Below are 18582 nucleotides of genomic sequence, written 5' to 3'. Positions count from 1 at the left end.
AGTGTATTCAGCACAGAGCCAGACTGACACATCCCTGCCTCCCATATCCCGATGCTGGAGGCCTCTGATTGCTGTACCTCCAGGGGATGGAGCACCCATGGTCCCCTTAGGGCTGTCTGCTGCTCCCCTCCTTCAGCTCCCTTGCTCCAGTGCCCTGTACTAAGTCTCCTGCCAAAGTCCCCAGCCCAGCACTGATGCAGCACCTTTGGCTCTTGGCACTCCCAGCGTTCCAGACAGAACAATGGGCATCTCGAGAGAGGAAAAAGCAAAGAGTTGTTTTAATTAAAGCCAAATTAAAGACCACTGTGATAGCAGCCTGGAGATGAGTAAAGGGGATATGGCAGCCTTTGTCTCAGGAGCTGAGCTTGGTGTGAATAGGGCTGGCAGCTGGTCAGCCAGGATGTGCCAGAGGTCCTCATCCATGCACCAGTGCCAAGGAGCATCTGCAGTACCCAGAGGTAGCCTGTGGGGCAAACCTCCATCATCCACAACTGCTCCTGTGCGCCCAGGAAGGGTTTTAATGGCAGAAAGGAGACAGGCTGGGGGCTGCATGAGCCCAGAAAGATCTGTGTTGAAGACTTCCCAACTAAGTTCATTTTCATGGGTTTCCCCATGTGTTATATATTCCTGGATATCTCTTCCAAGAACTTGTCCAGTCTCCACTTGAATCCCCCTGAGTTTTGTGTATCCACAGCTCTGCTGAGGAGCTCCACAGTTCATCTCCCATCCCTGTGAAGAATCATGTCCTTTACACCTGAACTCCAATCTTTTTGAACCTGGCCCTGAACCTCACACAAGTTTCATTCGACGGCCTCAACTCGTTTATGGGAAAGGACAGAGAGCAGCCGGTTTGTTGCTGGGCATGTGAAGTTATGGTTGTTTTCCCCACGTGCGTTTCTCATCCTCTGTCGCCTTCCTGCTTGTCCCTATTCCTGCCACTTCTGGGTCTGTTGGAGAGACTCTGCAGGACTGACTGGTGACCTCCCTCTGCACACAGTGCCTGCTGCTTACTCTTCTCTGCTACCATCTCTTAAGCAATTAGAAAGACAAGGAAATTCTCTTGCACTCCCTGGCTGCTTGCACTCCTTAAAAATCTTTTGGCAAGGGATTTAATGGAAATCCTTTGGAAAACCCAGCAGATGACACGAACAGATTGCGCTGATCCGCGTGTGTTTGGCCGCTCTGAAGGGCTCCAAGGGGTTGCGGAGCAGAACTCCCCTTTTGCAGAAGCCCCATGGACTCTCCCCTAGCAGACAGCACTTACCCAGGAGTCTTTAACTCCGTCCGCTAATACACCCTCTGCCTTGTAGAAACAGCATCAGGCTGCAGCCCCACAGTTCTCCCCACCTCGAGTACTGCGTTCAGTTTTGGGCCCCTCACTGCAAGAAGGACATTGAGGTGTTGGAGCGTGTCCAGAGAAGGGTTACAGAGCTGGTGAGGGGTCTGGAGGACAAACCTTATGAGGAACGACTGAGGGAACTGGGGGTGTTTAGCCTGGAGAAGAGGAGGCTGAGGGGAGACCTTATCACCCTTTACAACTACCTGAAAGGAGGTTGTAGAGAGGTGGGGGCTGACCTCTTCTCCCTGGTGACAAGTGATAGGATGAGAGGAAATGGGTTTAAGTTATGTCAGGGGAGGTTTAGATTGGATATTAGGAAACACTTTTTCACTGAAATTGTTATTAAACATCGGAATAGGCTGCCCGAGGAGGAGGTGGATTCACCATCCCTGGAGGTGTTTAAAAAGAGGGTAGATGTGGTACTTGGGGACATGGTTTAGAAGTGGTTTTTGTCAGGGTAGGTTAATGGTTGGACTTGATGATCTTAAAGGTCCCTTCCAACCTCAGCAATTCTATGATTCTCTGATTCTCTGTGTCTTCCTGGGACTATTCATACAGCCTGGTGTCCCGTTGGCCACCACAGTACCCATGTGTCTACACGGTCCCCTCCTGGCGCCAGGAAAGGGTGGCAAGGGGCTTAGCCCTCACACTGTGGCAGTGCAGGAACACGGACACCTCCTGTGGGTGCAGGAGGAATCAGCAGTCCCAGGCCCTCATGAGAGTCCCCTGAAGAAGCACTGGAGAAGAAGTTCCTCGGAGACCAGCCAGGATGTTGATGTCAATGGGCTGAGAGTGTCCCCGTAGCTGCAAGGACCAAGTCTTGCACGGAAAAATGCAAAGATGCCAAGATGCCTCCATCGGCTATGCTGAAGGTCTTGATGGAAGGTTGAAACCATGACCTTTCTGACCACTGCGCCCCGCTGTGCTTGGTGTGCGTGGCGGGGACCTGTGCAACAGCCTCTCTACCAGCTCTGCTTCGCCCCGGCCGTGCCGTGGCAGCGTATCAAGGGGACGGGCATCACCTGAGCGCTTTTTTGCTGGCAGGTCCCTCGTGTCGCCGGGGCAGCAACCCAAAGAGCAGATGGACATGCTGTTGCAGGGGCAGCCGCACTCTGTCCGTCTTGGCTAATTGGGCAGCGTTTCCTCCCGCTCCCTGCCAGACCCACGTCCCGCTGGCAGACAAACACAGAGCAGGTCTCTGCTCCTGCACCGTGGCCAGCACTCCTCAAGCCTCCTCTCCCTCTGCCCAGCCCCCAAAATGACCCCCCCCTCCCCACATCATCCATCCCTGCTCACGTTTTCTGTGCGAGCTCCTTCCTCAAAGATGTGCTCTGTCTGCCCACCACCTCCACGGTCCCTGTGCGTCGTTAATGCTGCCCCGTCCCATCCCGCCGCTCTCCTGCCTCTGCACTCTGTGCGCTTCCCCGGGCGCACACCCCCTGTTCGTCACCCAGCCGTCCCCAGGCAGGTGGGGATAACTCAGTGCTAGAGCTTATTACTTTGATGAATCTTCAATTAAAAAAAAAAAAAAAAAAAAAGAGTAAGTAAGTAAATACTCGCATGAAGAGCTCGTGCAGGCACTTGCCATCATCCAGCAGCGCTCTCACTTGGCGGGACTTGTTCCAGCTCAGTCACATTTTAGCCAAAACCTTAACGGAGCGCATATCCCCACACCCAAAGAGAAAATGTGAAATGCCGATCATACAACGTGCGGCACTGTTCCCGCTGACTCCTGACCTTTTATCTCCAGACCTTGGAGGGTTTTTGTCTGCACACCCACTCCGCTTTCTCCCCGCCACCACATTTCCCTGAGCTTGTTCCTCTTTGGAAAGACCCAGACAACCTGTCTCTTTTCCATCCTTCTGCTGTGGAAGGAGATGCAGTTGCCTCCTTCAGGTCGGCCTTTTTATAGTAATCACCTCTTAGAAGAAAAGAGCAATTTCACATCATGGCGTTGCCTTTGATCCTGTATTTGCCTTCTCGTAAAGCTGTGCCATCTCGGGGCGCTGGAGGATTTTTCTCATGAGTGCTTTGAACGTAACAAATAATATTGCATTTTTTTCAGTGTTCATAAGCATTTGCAAAACTATTTTTAACATGACCCATGACAAAAAACAGGTAGGTTTCTCCCCAGTTCCCTCTTAAATGCCATTTTGGCATTCTCGATTTCAAGGATGCCACCTTGTAATTTTGTAGTATTAAATAGAGACCTGAGTTTGACTTTTCAGCTTTTCTAGTTTCCTTTGAACAATTTTAAAACTATTTTCCAGAAGAATTCTGGACTGTGGATGCCCCGCCACAAAATAGCTTGTGTTACATCCTTTTCTTTTACAAATCTTTACAAATGGCAGCAATTAAATTGTGCATCCTTTTATGTCATTACCTCTGTCAGTATGTAATGCCTGGCAGTTTTTCATCAGAGGTTACCTACTAGGCAGTTTTATTCTCTAACATTGCTCTTTCTGGCTAAATGTAAAATACGCAAGGACTAAAATGAAAATATTTTCCAGAATACAAAACCTACCTTCTGCCTGTCATGTCTCATGGTTGTAAAGTCTTCTGGAGTAGACTTACATGCATAACATGATATTCTGATGATGGTTCCACCTATTCTTTGCTGCATATTTAACCCCCTTTTTTTTTCTTTATGTATTTTTTAAAATATAGAGTAATAACTTACATTCTTGATTGCTGCATTTCTCCACGTTCTGGGAAATTGGGAGTTCCTTGTTACTTACATGCTTTTATTTAAATTTGCCTCCTCTTTATCTATTTTTTTTTTCTCTCTACCTCTATAAGGTCCTGTGTAATTATATAAACTTTTTCAAGAAGACCCGACATGTTTGCAGTCCAGAAGGAGACACATTTATAAACTTTACTTTTCCAAAAGTCTCTTTTAGCTCCACAGCCAGTTAACATACAGCCATGAGCAGATAAATTCCGCAGTATCTAATCTAAGTTTTACCTGCCTGAGTTTGTTTCTGACTGTCATCATAAGCTGGGCTCAAATTAGCTGTTGAAGAAAACATCCAAAATTTTCTGCTCAATTTTCCAGTTCTAAATCTATTTTAAATGCTTCAAAAGTGCCTCTTCTCTTTAATTTGTTCCCATGGCTACCATTCAAAAGTTTCATTCATTTTGGGAGGGCGATACTCTTCAAATCTTTAATGCGATCTACGAGTTGACTTCTGCTTCCTAATTTAGCTGAAGGCTCTAAAATCTAAGATTTCCGACATTGCAATAGCAAGACCTTCAACTCCTTGATCTCCTCTGCAGCGACCCTTGTCTCCTCAAGGAGACTAAATCCTCACCTGAAGCTTCTCTGGGGCTCTGCTGCGTTCCCGGGGCTCCCAGCACAGGACAATGCTCGGTTGACCCCTGCCACCTTCGTACCTTCCTCCTCTCCTCCTCTCCTCTCTGTCTCACCCCCGCTTCTGGTACCAGGTAACGTCAGAGTTCATAAGGTGCGTGAATCTTTCACCCAGGAATAGATGAGCTCAGAAAAGCTGGAGGAAAGAACTGAAGGGGAGAGGGAGCTGCTGGTTCCTCCGTTAGCTCCCCCCCCTCCCGGGGCAGGACCCTGCAACAAGCTAAACAGGTTGAGTGAGGACGGCTCTCCAGTGTCACGTTTCAGCACAAGCCATCCAAGGGCCAGGTACCCTCACAAAGGGATGTAAAAGCCTTATCTTGGTTTAACTGCACAGAAAAACCTCACCGCCATGTCCGCAGTGGGGTGGGGAGGGCAGTGGGTTGCAGCCAACGCCTGCTTGGATGGTGGTGCGAGAGACCGGTGCAACCGGTAAAGATGCTGGTCCGCTCTGGGAAGGGGGATGGGATGGGGGGAGAGGTCTGAGGTCCCCCCCAAAATGTCTCTTTACTCTACAGGTGGGGGACTGGGGTTCTTGAGCTGCGAGGCACTGGGCAGCACCCAGGGCTCAGCCCTGGCGCGTGGGGAGCCCCTGCTGCTCCCACCCTTCTCGCGGAAGGACCAGACCTGCTTCCCCACCCGACTGCAGAGCATTTGCGGTGATGGGGACAGGCAAGGAAGGACAGAGGGAGGCTGTTCCTGGTGACAGGCTGCAATCACATATATCCACGGGGTCTCTTGCTGTTCACACACCCTTCGCCGAGGTTAGAAAAACCCACTATTGGGACCAGTTCCTCCATCCCTGCTGAGCTCAGGAACATTAAGTAGGTGATAATAAGCGGTCCCTGAGCAGGAGGGTCTGCTCTCCTTTGGAAAGTGCTGCTCAAGACAATCTATCATTCAGACAAAGAGGGGGAAAAGGGTTAAACGCTGCCCGGCCTCCCCAACCAGCAGTGGCTTTGGTTATCTGCAGCATGGCTGCAGGGCTACATGGTGCCTGTACATGTTCGGGGATCAAGAGTTAAGTGTTTAAATGATAAGTGATATCTTAAAAACATAAGTTTAGCAATGAATCTTTGCCGACAATACTATACTATTAGTTAATAGGCAGAATTAACTCACTGGCCTGGGGCCAAGCCCGTCACCGCCAGAGCCAGAACAGCTGAAGCTGCTTTTCGCTTGGGTTTTGCTTTTACGGGATTTGCTGCTGCAGGGAGACTCCGATTTCTGTAAAAATATGCTCGTGCTTTCCTCCTCCCAACCTGCCCCTGGAAGCTCGAGGCTCCTCGGAGCCTGAGGGATTCAGCCAGGAGCTGAAAAGCTTTTCCTTTTGCATGCAGAGCCGTGAGCAAGGGTGCCCATTTCCCACCGGGCGCCTCTCCGCAGCCCCCGGCCAGCTGCCTGCTGGCTCTCCGTGGGTCTTTACAGGCAGATTTACTGCTCTAGGTACCCCCATGGGACTCACTCCCCATCCCTCCCATCCCAAATTAACCGCCCTCTCCCTCAACTGGGGGACTGAGGTTGATCAAGTAGCTCCAGGGTATGGAGCTTCCCTGGACCCTAAGAAGCAGCAGCCTCTCCTGAATCCTCCTGGTAGCCGGGGGCTCCCTGGGTGATGTTCCCTCTTGGTCCTGGCCCCGGGGATGGCTGCACTGAGCCTTGAGTCTGCGCAGGACAGCTCTTGTATCCCCGATCGCACGAATGCTGCTTCATTCATGCTGCTTGCCGTTGTGTCTCCCTTGACTCCTGGCTGTCGCCCGCTGCATCTCTTTAACCTCGCAGGGAGGGAGAGGAAGCCACCTCCTCCAGGCATGATGAGAAAAGGGCTTCATGTGCAAATGAAACCTGTTCTTCCTGCACCGGGCACTGAAAATGCTACATTAAATGTGTCACCATCAAACCCATTTTAATGTCCCCTAGATGTCATCTCTCTTGGCTCTGTCTGCCTGGGAACCATCTTTTGATGTAAACTACCACGTAGGTGCAACTGAAGTGGGGGCTGTCCCGTTTTCGTAACCCCAGCGCTGCCACTTTTCCCACACAAGGCTTTGTCTAATGTTCCTTGCAGCAGGATTTAAGTCATCCTACGACGGTGCTGCCCAAGAGTTAGATATGGGCAGCAACTACCAGTATAACCAATATACCTTGCCTCCCAAGGTGGGACCAGCTGCCCGATGGTGGTCAGGTCCATGTGACATAGTGCTGCGGTCACTTGTCACCAGATGGCAGCAAGGAGAGCATCAGCTCACGCTGTCGTGGCTGGCTGAGGACAGCAATGAGGATGTGCAGCGCTCCCTGGTCCACCACCGTCCTCCACGGAGGCCACTAATTCTGGTGCAGAATGAGAGGAAGGTGCAGAGAAGGCCATTGGAGGAGGCCTGGCATCCCTCACCATGGTGTGGTGGTTTGCGGCACGTGCTAATCTGCTCGGAGCTGCTGGCTTGGTGACCAGAGAAGCTTGTGAGCTTCAGGACAGAAGGTGGAGGCTGGTGGCACCCCCTACACTGACAACAGCAAGCTTGTGAGGGTAGCCGTGGGGCCTCGGCAGACCTTCCCGTGGATGCTGAAGGGATGTGAAAGTCATCGAAAGCCCTTCCAGGGAGCAGAGTGAAAGTGTGAGGTGGGACCGGAGCTCACATTTCATGACTGACTCTGACGAGCATCTTCAGGGACAAACTGGACACCAAGGAGTATGTAAGTTCTTCAAAGACACTGCAGCAGTCAGGCAATAAGTCTGTGCAGTCCAAGGTGCCATCTTCAGCAGCTATAGCCTAAGGGATAGGCTAGGATAGACCTAAGGGATAGACCTCAAAGGAGGATCTGAAGGGATAGACCTCAAAGGATCTGAAGAAGAGAGAAGGTCTCCAGTGACTGTTCCCTTGGGACAAAATTCCCACCGCGTCTGGCAGCACAGTCCTGGAGAGATGCAAGACAATCCTGAGGATCTGGGTGGACTCTGGCAAACAGAGAGGGCTGCTGCTTACTCTTGGACTCTATGTTCTTGCTTTGGAAAACTGGGTGGATCCTCTGGGACACATCTGCCTAGGGAATTGCAGGACTCGACAACAGACCTGGCATCCGGAAGGACTGAAATTACACTTTGAGGAGTTTGGAAATGATGAGTGCTTTCTAACATCTGATGGGAAATGCTGGGTGCTCCAGAGCAACAGGGAGTGAGGGGACCATCGCAGAGCCTGGGAAATGGGGGAGCCCTGGGAGAGTGCTGGGATCGTGGGTAACCGCAGGGGATGCTCCTCGCCCTGCAGAGGAACATGTCTGGAGTCAGGGGCAGCAAGACCACGGGCTGTCCCTGGCCCTTCTGCCTCCTTCTGTAATGAATTGAGCGGTCTCCATGCAAGAGTGAACTTTAGCGCCTAACTTCACTTGAGTGCCTAACGAGGCACTAAAGATGAAAGCTTCTCCACGCACTATGGAGCTGGGCCCCAGGATCCTCCGGAGGCTGCTGCACTGAGCGTGGGGCTATCCTGTAACATCTGCAGAGACAGGAGCTCCCAAAGCTGGGTCAGAGCATGCAGTTGGCCACACTGAGTTGGGGAAGCCAATTTGGCTCATGTGGATGGCCAACACCATCAAGGAGCCTTGACCTCCTCCAAACACACCTGCGGCTGGCAAGAGATGAGTCACTTGCAATGGGTCAAGGCAGGGAACCCAAGATGTTCGAGCTGCTGGTGCAGCAGTGGGACAAGGAAGAGCTCAGTGAGCCCAGACTGTTTTTTCAGTGTCTTTAGACACTTTGGTGAGTTGAGGGGCAGGGATCCATCCCAGCGGTCCAGTGGCTCTTCAGCCCTTGGCCTATGAACCTTGCACAGCTCCTATAGAGCTCCATGTGCAGGGTGTGACCTTCCCTGGGAAGATCCTCCGGGACACATGCGTGCTTGCTGTGGGATGCGTTTGACCCCGCTCCTGGGCAGAAGGAACACGGGCACTGCTGTGGGAGGTGAGCAGAGGCGCTCTGCGGGTACAAAGCAGGCTGGAAGGGGTGAGGAGGAGATGTCAGGGTAGCGGCAGAGGGGACGTCTTGAGGGCAAACAGTCCCGGTGACAGTCACACATGTCCTGAAGACGCTCATGAGGTGCCCGAAGGGCAGGTCTGTGGGAAAGCCGGGGCTGTTGGGTGGTGTGAGGCAGAGGTGGAGCTCGGTCTCCGCTTGCACCTTCTCGGGAAAGTCCCGCTTGACCCCGTCTGGTGTGAACTCACAATTGCTCCACACGGGAAAGGAGGAAACTCCTGCTCTCCCCGTGGGTTGACTCCCGGGGATCCGGGGGGGGGGGGGGGGGGGGCGGGTGTGTGTGTGTGTGTGTCAGGGCTGCCCAGAACCTGCCAGCAACAACCCACCTATTTTGACAACTCCTTTTTTTTTTATTATTATTTTTTATTTAGTTTTTTTTTTTTGGCCCCGCTGAACACATCCCTTCCTCCTGCCGGCCGGCCCCAGCCTTCACCCCCCCACCCCACCCGGGGACGCCCGGTGGGCAGCGGCGGGGGACGAGGGCCGGACGGCGGGGGATGCTCAGCCGGGAGCGGGGCTGCGGGCGGGGGGGGAAGACGGAGGCGGGGGCATCCCTCCGGGAACCCCCCCGCCCTCCCCGGCTTTTCTTTTTTTTTGTTGTTTTTTTCTTTTCTTTTTTTTTTTTTTTTTTTTTTTTGCGGCGCGCCGTCAACCCCGGCGAGGCAGATTTGGGCTGAAATCACGGCTTTTCTCCGAGTGATCGACAGCTCCGGGAGAAACCATCGGCGGGGGGGGTGGAGGGGGGTGGAGGGAGAGCCGCCCTCCCCACCGCCCGCTCGCCGCCCCGCCGGCCCCCCCCCCACCCCGCGCCCCCCCCTCCCGCCCCGCCCGCCCCACCGCCCCGCCGGTCTCCCCCCCCTCTCCCCTCCGCCGCCGCCCCCGCCGGCAGCGCGGCGCCCCGGGGCGGGGCGGGCGGCGCGGGGCTCTCCCCCGCGCGGCGGCGGCGGTGGCTCGGCCCGGCGGCGGCGGCGGGGCCGGCGGTGCGCTCCCTGCCCGCGGCCGTGCCCGCGCCGGCGGCGGCCCCAGCGAGGGGGGCTCGGCTCTGCGCTCCGCCGCTCCCCCGCCGTTCCCCCCTCCCGCGCCGCCGCCGCCGCCGCCGCCGCCGCCTCCATGGAGCGCCGGCCGCGCCGCCTCTGATGCCCGGCCCGGCGCGCACCATGGGGCGGCTGTGGCTCTGCTGCCTGCCCCTCGCCCTCCTGCCCCTGCTCGCCGCCGTGGAAGGTAAGCGTGGAAGGGGGGGGCGGCGGGGGCAGGGCGAGCCTCCCCTTGGGGGTTTTGTCCCTGTTAAATTTGGTTTGTTTCTTTTTTTTTTTTTTTTTTTTTTTTGGGGGGGGGGTGGGAGGCAGGAGACGAAGTGCCACCCCCACCCCTTCCCCGCCGCACCCCCCTTCCGCAGCGCTGGAGGGGAGGCGAAGTTTTGGGGAAGTGCTGCCCCTACCTGGAGGTGTTGCCGGCGGAGCGCGGTGTGGAGCTGGGGCGGGGGAGCCTCGTGTGTGTGTGTGTGTGTGTTTGTGGGTGTCCCACACCCCGTCCGTCCCCAGACCCTCCCTCCGATCCCGGCGCCCTTCGTCATCCCTTCGCCGCGGTGGGCATCCCCCGCCGCGGGTCCCGGGTACCGGTTGGGTACCACCGCCGCCTCTCTCCAAGGGATGCCCGGGCTGCGCCGCGCCGCGCCCGCTGCTGCCGCCCGGGAGAGGCTCACGGAGCGCACCTCAACAAGGCCTTGCCGGCATCCCCCAGCTCATGGCCGGCTCCCCGTTGGCGGTGTGGCTTTCCCGGCGGGCCCGGGAGGAGCTGGGCTCCCCGCCGAGTCCCCCCCACCCCACCCCCGCCCCGGTGCTCAGACAAAGCAGCGAGCTCCGGTGGGGTGGGTGTTCGGGGAAGGGGCTGGGCGGGAGCCCGGTGATGGGGTCTGGGGCGAGGGGGGGACTCGTCTTCCCGCTCCCGCGCCCTCCGCAGCACTGCCTGCCTGCTTCCAGCCCGCCCGCTGCATGGGCGCCCCGGGAAGCGCCGGAGAACCGGGCTGGATGGGGTGAGAGCAAGGTGTCGGGCCGCACACCGGCTCGTCATCCCGCTGCAGCACCGTCCACGGGGTATCTGCCCATCACGGGAGGGCCGTGGCCCAGTGGCCAGGGGCTGGGTGGCTCCGCTGTCCCCCCAGCGTCGTCGCCGCGTTGGCCGGGCGGCCAACGCTGGCCTTGGGCGTGGAGGCGCCGGGCGGTGGGAGCTGCACGGACGGTGTTTGTCTGGAACGTGGATGAGGCACCATTTATTAAGTTGGAGTTTTGGGAGATGACTCATGGGTTGGCCAGCTATACATCGTGATATTTACAATATGGGAGCTTGGCATAAATAGGACTATTTACGTTGCAGTGGAGAGCGCTAGCCAGCTATGCTATTCAAATGAGCCCAGTATGGTTTTAATTAGGGGGGGGGGGAAGAGAGAGGGTTGGGGTGATGAGCGTGTTTGTGGGAGCATACGTGTCCACGTGGGATGTCTGGCCCGAGCAGCCGGCGGCGCTGACACTTCCAGCGGGGTTTGTGCTTGGCCGGCGGGGCCCGAGCGGGCTTGGCCGTGCGGAGCCGACGCTGCTGACTGCGGCAGGGGAGGGAGCCAGGCGCCTTGTGCAGGGACGGGGTGACACCTCCACCCTGCCCTGCCCTTCCTGCAGGCCCAGAGGATCTGCTGGGCGATGCCGTGGGGTCGGTGACCAGCTCCCGAGGGTCTTGTGTGGTTGCTTGAAGACGCGGGTGACCTTCCCTCCGCCGTGGCAGGAGTAGCGGGGACTGGACGCACGAGCGCCTGGGCTCATCCCAAGGGATGGGGAATACGGCTCTGGGGACGAGGCGGCGGCTGGTGCTGGCAGGGAGCTTCACCCGCCTGAGATGATCGCCCTAAGGTGTGCTCCTCCAGGGATGGAGATGTTCCTGGGGAGATGGTCAACAGGGCCCTGCACCGTGCTTCCAGCGACTGTGCCCGTCTGGGGCTGAACACACTGATTTGGGTTCGGCGGGGTCTCCTCCACAGCCCCGCTGTTGCCTCCTGCCTTGTGCGCGCGCGTTGTGGGCTTGCGATGGTGGCTCGCAGTGGGTGGCAACCAGCTACCGTGTCCCAGCCTTTCCCTCCTTGCAAAGGCTTCTGGAGAGCTGGCGAGGCGAAAGCGTGTGGGACGCAGCTCCCCGGGCGCACCTCTGCTCCTTCCTCCTCTTTGGGAGCTGCATCTTCCCAGGATTCCCCGGGGTGTCGGGACACAGTGTCTGTCTGCATCTCTGGGTGCTCTGGGCCCCCTTGGTGCGGACAGACTGACCCAACAGCAGGCGGTGGCTGGAGCCCACCGCATCCCCCCCCCCCCAGCCACGGGGCAACTCCACCGTGGCGATACCCTCCGTGCCGCCATTAAATTCCTGGCTCCGGCAAATTCCCAGGGCCAAAACTGGGGGCAAAAAAAGGCTCGTTTAAGGGAAAAACGCATTCTGGTTATTTGCCCGGGGATCCTGCCTCTTGAGTCCTGTTTTCAGCTCTGCTACAGAGCTTTGCTGTAATGCTGGTAATTTCACTTGTCTCCTCTGTGCCTCAGTTTTCCTAATTACAAGGCGTAAAATAATGCAAGCGTCTTTCCCAAGGGAGCCGCGAGGTTTTGTTAATGAACATGACAAAGTGCTTTGGGATCCGTGGTTGAAAGCGCAGTCTTAGTCAGTGCGCGCGTGTGTGGGGTGTTTATTTATCTACATGCTTTATATTTCTCCGTACGCTATATATTCACTTGCGTTTAACAAACCTTAATTAGAAACAAAGCCGATAGGGAAGGAAATATAAACAGGAGTGTGCATGAAAATTGGAAGTTGATTACTCACTGGCCAGCAGAATGCGTGTCTCGGGCTCGGGAGGAAAGGCTGTTTGGTTAAAACCGGCTCTCTTAAAAGGAAATGTGAAAAGAACGTAAAACATAAATCAATACGGAAAACAGGGAGGTGGATGACAATGTACATAAAGCAGAGGGTTAAGAATTGCGTACAGTTGTAAAGGCAGTTGCAAGGTAACATATCTGCAGCTGAGAAAGTTGAGGCTTGTAAAAGGAAAGTTTTTTTGGTGCGTTTTTTGTTTGTTTTTTTTTTTTTTAAAAAAAAACCCAACCAGAAAGTCAAGAACAAAGGAGTCCTGGAAGGGTCTGGATCCCACACCGGTTGGTAACAGTGCCGCTATCACTAACGGCTCCTCTTTGTATTCCTGCTGGCGTATGCTGCACGCGTATCTGGAGTACTGATACTTCCGAGGTATTTTTGGGGGGAGCTGGGAAGGGCACTTAGGTATTTTAAAATCAACAGCCCGGCCAACTCGTGTGTGAGGGGAGGGGGAGGGAAAAAAAAAAAAAACCCGAAGGCGCTCTTCACCCCGTTGGAGTTAACTTTTCATAAACCTTGCGGCGCTGGCAAGTTTCCCGAGGGCTGGAGAGAAGCCAGCCGTGTGCCAAAAAATGCGAAAGGAGAAACGAGATGGCCCTAATATCTGCGAGGGTGCAGGCAGGCGGGGAGCGGGCGGCGGGGAGGCAGCGGCGGGCTCCGAGGGGCGAGGGAGAAGCGCCTGGCGCGAATTTTGCTGGGCAGCAAACAGCATCGCGGGCGGGCGAGGGGACTCGAGGTTGAGCATCCTTCTCTGCTGGGCGGTCGTGATCCCCAGCCTGCCCTTGGGCTCGGAGAGTGATGCTGGAGCGGGAGGGCTGTATCCTTTCCCGGGGTGGACAACCCTGGGGCATGCCGTGGCTGAGGTGCTGGACACCAACACCCATGCCCATCCTCCGAGCAAGCTGGAGGCAGGACCTTTGTGGTCTTACATTAATAATATTAATGTTAATAATATACATTATGCATTTATTATGTCACGTATATATCCAGTATGTAGTACTTTATGTGTGCTAGAACATATTTTCTTGTTAAAATATGGTCATTTCTCTTGTACACGTGATCGTGACACTGCTGAGCGCCTCCGCAGCCTCCTCCAGGCCCAGGGCGATGCGGGGGGGGATGCCGGCGAACACAGGGCTCGGTCAGTGCCGAGTCGTGTCTGGCTTTGTGGTCTCGGTGGAGGAAGGCTTTAGCCATCTCTTTGAGTTACGGGTCACACCAGGGCGGTTGCTTTGACCTCAGTGCTCCAGGGAGGTGGCGTGTGCGTGGGGTGTACCAGGACCACAGGAGCATCCCGGTGAGCCCAGCATGCTCCGGAGGGATGCGGCAGGTCCAGGGAAGAACACAGGATCTGTCAAGAAGCCGATCCATCCTGCATGTTTGAACTCCAGATCTGCAAACGCTGTCCTGAACCCAGGCTGGAAGCAAATTTTTGTCAAATGGGACCGAGGCGCGGAGCGGAGACCATGGTTTCGGGTTGGTCCTGTGCTGCCCGTCTCCCTGCCGCTGCCTCCCCTCCCCGGCCCTGTTTCCTGGGTTAATTTTTGACGAGGTGCATTCCTTGCACCCACCTGCCCTTTGCATTACCGGGGCAGCAACCGAGGGAGAAATCTCCTTTTGGAGACCAAATAGGTGCCCGATTTAAACATGTAGCTGCCATTGCAGCTCCGCTCCTCCGCTTTTCCCGGGCGGGAGCAGCACTTGCTCCCAATCCCTGCTGTATTTCCAGCTTTTCTGGGTGAGAAAAGCCGAGGGAGCGGATGCTGGAGGGAGATGCCGAGGGGACAGGGCTGTTGGGGACGAGGGCTGGGGGCTGGAGTGGCCACCGATGTCCCTCAGCTCCTCGGGACACCCTACAGAGGGATCTGGGTGCGCGAAGGGGACGTGGCTGTGCCTTGTGGATGCTGCCAAGGAGTTTTGGGGCTTTTTTCCCCGAGGATGGGAGCAGCGGTCCCCTTTGCAGATGGGCTGAGCATCTGCCTGCGCTGGTCGGTGGCCGTTTGTGTGCTGTGCAGAGGGCTTGGCACCAGCGGGGCTGGAAACCTGCCTGGGGAGGTGGGTAAATACTGGATGCCGAGAGACCTCCCGAGGCCCCCAGTGCTTTCGTGCGAGCCATAAACGAGAGTCTGAGCCCACCGCTCCTGCCCCAACACGCACCCGCTCCCACCAGCCCGACCCTTCTGAGATGGGTGCTCGGGCGCGCGCGGGTCTCTCCGGGAGCGGATCCTGCAGAAAGTCCTATTTTACCGAGAAAGCCCCCCTCCTCCGTTGCCTCCCACCCTGGTTTGCAATCCCTCCCGAAACCTGGCTGCGGGTTTGCAGAGCCGCCGGAGCGAAGCCCGTCTGCCCGTTGGAGCGCGTCGGGATGGGGGTGGCGGGGAGATCCTCGGAGGCAAAAGTTCAGCCGTTAGATAAGGGGGTAAGGACGGGGCCTCCTGCGATAAGGCACTGAGCGGGCGGGAGGGAGAGGCTGTGCTCCGGGGCGGGGGGGGGGGGGCAGGAGAGGGCTCTGCCCTGGCTGGTACCCAGGGATGCAGGCAGCATGGCGGGGTATCGCTGGGGATGCTGGAGGTGGCAGCTCGGAGGGTGCGAGGAAGGAGAGGTGCTGCAAAAGGTGGTGTGCAGGGATATATTGATACTGACTTTACATCAGTAATAGGGTGTCTCAGGAACGTGCTGGGTTGATGGCAGGTTGTGCCAGGGTGCGGCATGGGGGTGCGCTGCTCCTTTCCCTCCCCTCCCCCCCCCCCCATCCCCGAGCAAAGCAGGATGGAGGCGATGGGGTAAGTGAGGATCATGCCGTGGCATCCGCCCCGCTCTGAATTTCCATGCTCGGGGGCGAAGGGAGCAGCGTTAGGTCTCTGCTCCCCCTCTGCCCTGACCCGCGGCACCGATTGCCAAACGTGAAGGGGGATGAAATGGGCCACGAGGGCAGAAAACACACGTATAAATGCGGATGGTCCTTGCCGCCGTAAATGTCACAAAGGGGCGTTATTCAGATATTACAGTGTTAGTGAATGTGGATAATCGCGGCTCTTCGGAGAGCCCACGAGAGGAGGATCTCTTGATTTAGACATGAGCATCACGCGAGATGCCGTGCAAGGCATGGGGCCGGCTCTGGGGGAGCAGGTCCAGTCTCCCGGCGGGCACGAGAAGGGGCTGATGAGCTCCAGAAGTTGGTGAAGCTTTATCACTTGGTCTAATAAATGATGTTCTTTCTACCTTACCTCTCTTGGAGGTGGACCATCCGTAAAATGACCAGCACTTAAAAATACTACGCAATAACATTTTGTAAGTCTGGGGAAAATGAAGGAGCTAGCCGAAGGGAGCAGCTAAAGTAGGAAAAGTACTTGCACATGACGTGGCAAATGATGTTAAAGCTCAGGATAAATGCATGCAGCCATTTAATGTACGAGTTTTTAAAAAAGAAAATAAGTCTTGATTAAATGATAAATTGAAGGAGGTCACCGGAGGTAAAAAGTTGTTCTTCAGAAAGTGGAAGTGGTGTCTAAAAGGGGAAAATAGGGAAAAAAAAAAAAAAAATCAGAAATGGTGGCGTGGTGAACGCAAAACCATATATGGCAGCCTGAGAGGAGTTTGAAAAATAACTTGTGAGAAGTAATGAATTAGCCCCCTCCCTAGATCCCCCCCACTCCACCAAACTCATGAGAATCAGGAGGTTAAAACCGACCAGGATGGAGCACTTGGGGAGATGAGGAACAGTTTCAGTGTCCCCCCAAACGGCTGTGGCCAAGGGGAGTCCTGCCAAGGAGCCTTCCTTCCCCGAGCAGGGCTGAGAGACTGCCACGGAGTGATGGCAGAAGAGCTTATATTTTAGAATAAATTGGTAAAATGAATATTGGGGCCAGAGCAAATGGGACAAGCGTGCTTTAAGAAGATCTCCCTGGGTGATCCAGAAGACTCTGGACCAGTAATTTTAGAGGAAGGGCTCTCTTATGGATTAAAATCTACTTAAAGAGGGGGAAACAAAGAGTCAGTTTTCCCACTGGATGGGGGTCAGCGTGAGGCTTGTGCTGTGCGACGTATTTATAAACGCACTAGAAGGGGGTGGGAACTCGAAGGCGAGAAAGTTTGCAGATTATACAAAATTATTCAGGACGATAAAAACAACAGTTGTCTTTAAAATATTGTAAAAGGATCTCATGACACTGGATAACCAGGCTATAAAGTGGCAGATTAAATGTAGTCGGTGATGAATGAAAAGGGATTCACATGGAAAAAATTACCCTAAACCCATGCATGCACAGTGGCAGTCTTTAAATTACTTATTAGCATTTTAAGAAAGAGATCTTAAAGTCATTGTGGATGGCTCTTTGAAAGCATCAACTCAGAACCGGGAAAGGCTGGGAAAGGAGGGTGAAGATGCTTGTACAGGAGAGGTACAGGGACAGGGGGGTGGGGGTCAGGAAAGATGCAGCTTGGGGGGAACACCGAGGTGTGCTGGGCCGTGGGAGGTGTGAAGAAGAGGGTGACGAAGGGGTGGTGATTCGTTCTTTTATATTTTTTTTTTTCGCTCGCTCTTGAGCTCTCAAGCAGCGGGTTTAAAACCAGGAGCGGTGGAGGCAGGAGTGCGTCGGGCAGGGTGAAGCCCACCCCTGCCTGTCCTGGGTCCCAGGGGCATCAGGAAGCCCTTGATGCTGAAAAGTGGGGGTGCTTTCTGCACCTCCTCCCTAAGCATCCCTCCCCCCCCCCCCCCCCAGGTGCACTGCCGGAGGTGGGAGGGAAACCAGGAATCCCTTTGGCTCAGCCTGCCGTGGCGGTTGCGGTATTTGAGGTCTGTCCCAATGGGAAAGGTGTCTTCTCCAGGCTCGAATGCTGGATGCCCGTGGTTGGTGGGGACCCCATCGCCCCCCAGCTCCCAGCTTGGCTTTCAAGACCATCTGCAGCTTCCGAGGCAAAGTACCGGGAGGGGTCCCTGGCGCTGCGGGTGCTCATCACCTTGGCCGTGATGGTGGACCCTGCAGGTGCGGGAACGCCTTCCAGCCTTACGCCGGCTCTTGATTTTGGCAGGGTGGCGGGGCCAGGGTAAGGTTCCCTGGGAAATGCCCGTCGGTGCTCACCTTTGCCCTCTTTGGCGTTTCGGAGGGTGAGAGCATCTGGCTGGAGCCGGGGGGGAGGAGAGGAGCTGCCCTCAGCCCCGGCTTCATCTGGCGGGGGGGTGACGGCTGGGTTTAGGGGAGGTGCGGGTCGGGGGGTGGCGAGGGCGGCCGAGCGTGTGAACGTCCCCGCTGTGGAGGGGACGCCTTGAGCCGCGCGGGCTGGTGCTCAAAAGGCCAGACAAAGGGAACAATGGGCTCCGCGGCTGGGCTCCTGGAGCCCCCGGCATGGGAGAGGAGGGGGAGGCGGTCGGGCTGGCCGCGAAAGGGCTTGGTTCCCCTCTGCTCCCACCCAGGCTTTGGGGGTGATGGGGACACCTGGTCCGCAGCGGACCGAAGGACAAACCGTATCCCAGGTGAGGGTTGTCCCGCGCCAAGCAGCTTGCTGCTGGTGCCCAGCCGGGCTGGGCTTCTTTGGGGTCCTTCTGCCTGGCAGTGGGCTGAAATGAGTCCTGCTCGGTGGGAAGTGTCATCCCAACTCTCAAAACATGTCCCCAAATTGCAGTGGGCCCTGGCCGGGGTATGGTGAGCTCTGGTTGCGCGTTCTCGCCATGGCTCCCTCCCCTTGTTGGAGGGCTGGTGCAGCGCTGCTCTGCTGCTGCGAGGCAGGGGATGGGGAGAGCCAGGGAAGGTGAGGAGGGTCAAACAGGGGCTGGACCATCCAGACCCTCTGTGAGCCTGGAGAACTTCAGCAGAGAACTTCAGCAGAAGGATGCAGGAGAGAGAAGGCATCTCCATCCTCCACAGCCCTGGGGCACGGGGGTTGTGGGAGGCTGTCGATGAGAAGCATCACATGCACCGTGGTGTGGCAGTGCAGGTTCTTCCT

At 56.0% G+C, this 18582-nt stretch overlaps 1 protein-coding gene across 2 annotated transcripts in view; it reads left to right on the top strand.

The window, feature by feature from the left end:
* Positions 1–9872: 9872 nt before the first annotated feature.
* EPHB2 (EPH receptor B2) overlaps positions 9873–18582 on the top strand; it is a gene marked incomplete at its 5' end in the record, with an annotated part of 138283 nt that continues 129573 nt past the window's right edge. For both annotated transcript variants that reach the window (XM_082493605.1, XM_082493604.1), the window contains one exon: positions 9873–9957. In XM_082493605.1, coding sequence (XP_082349731.1) covers positions 9873–9957 — 85 coding nt within the window. The remainder of the gene's footprint in view (positions 9958–18582) is intronic.

The sequence above is a fragment of the Vanellus vanellus genome, assembly GCF_965231255.1.
Source record: "Vanellus vanellus genome assembly, chromosome: 20".
NCBI classification, from domain to species: domain Eukaryota; kingdom Metazoa; phylum Chordata; class Aves; order Charadriiformes; family Charadriidae; genus Vanellus; species Vanellus vanellus.
This window is presented reverse-complemented; position numbering and strand designations above follow the sequence as displayed.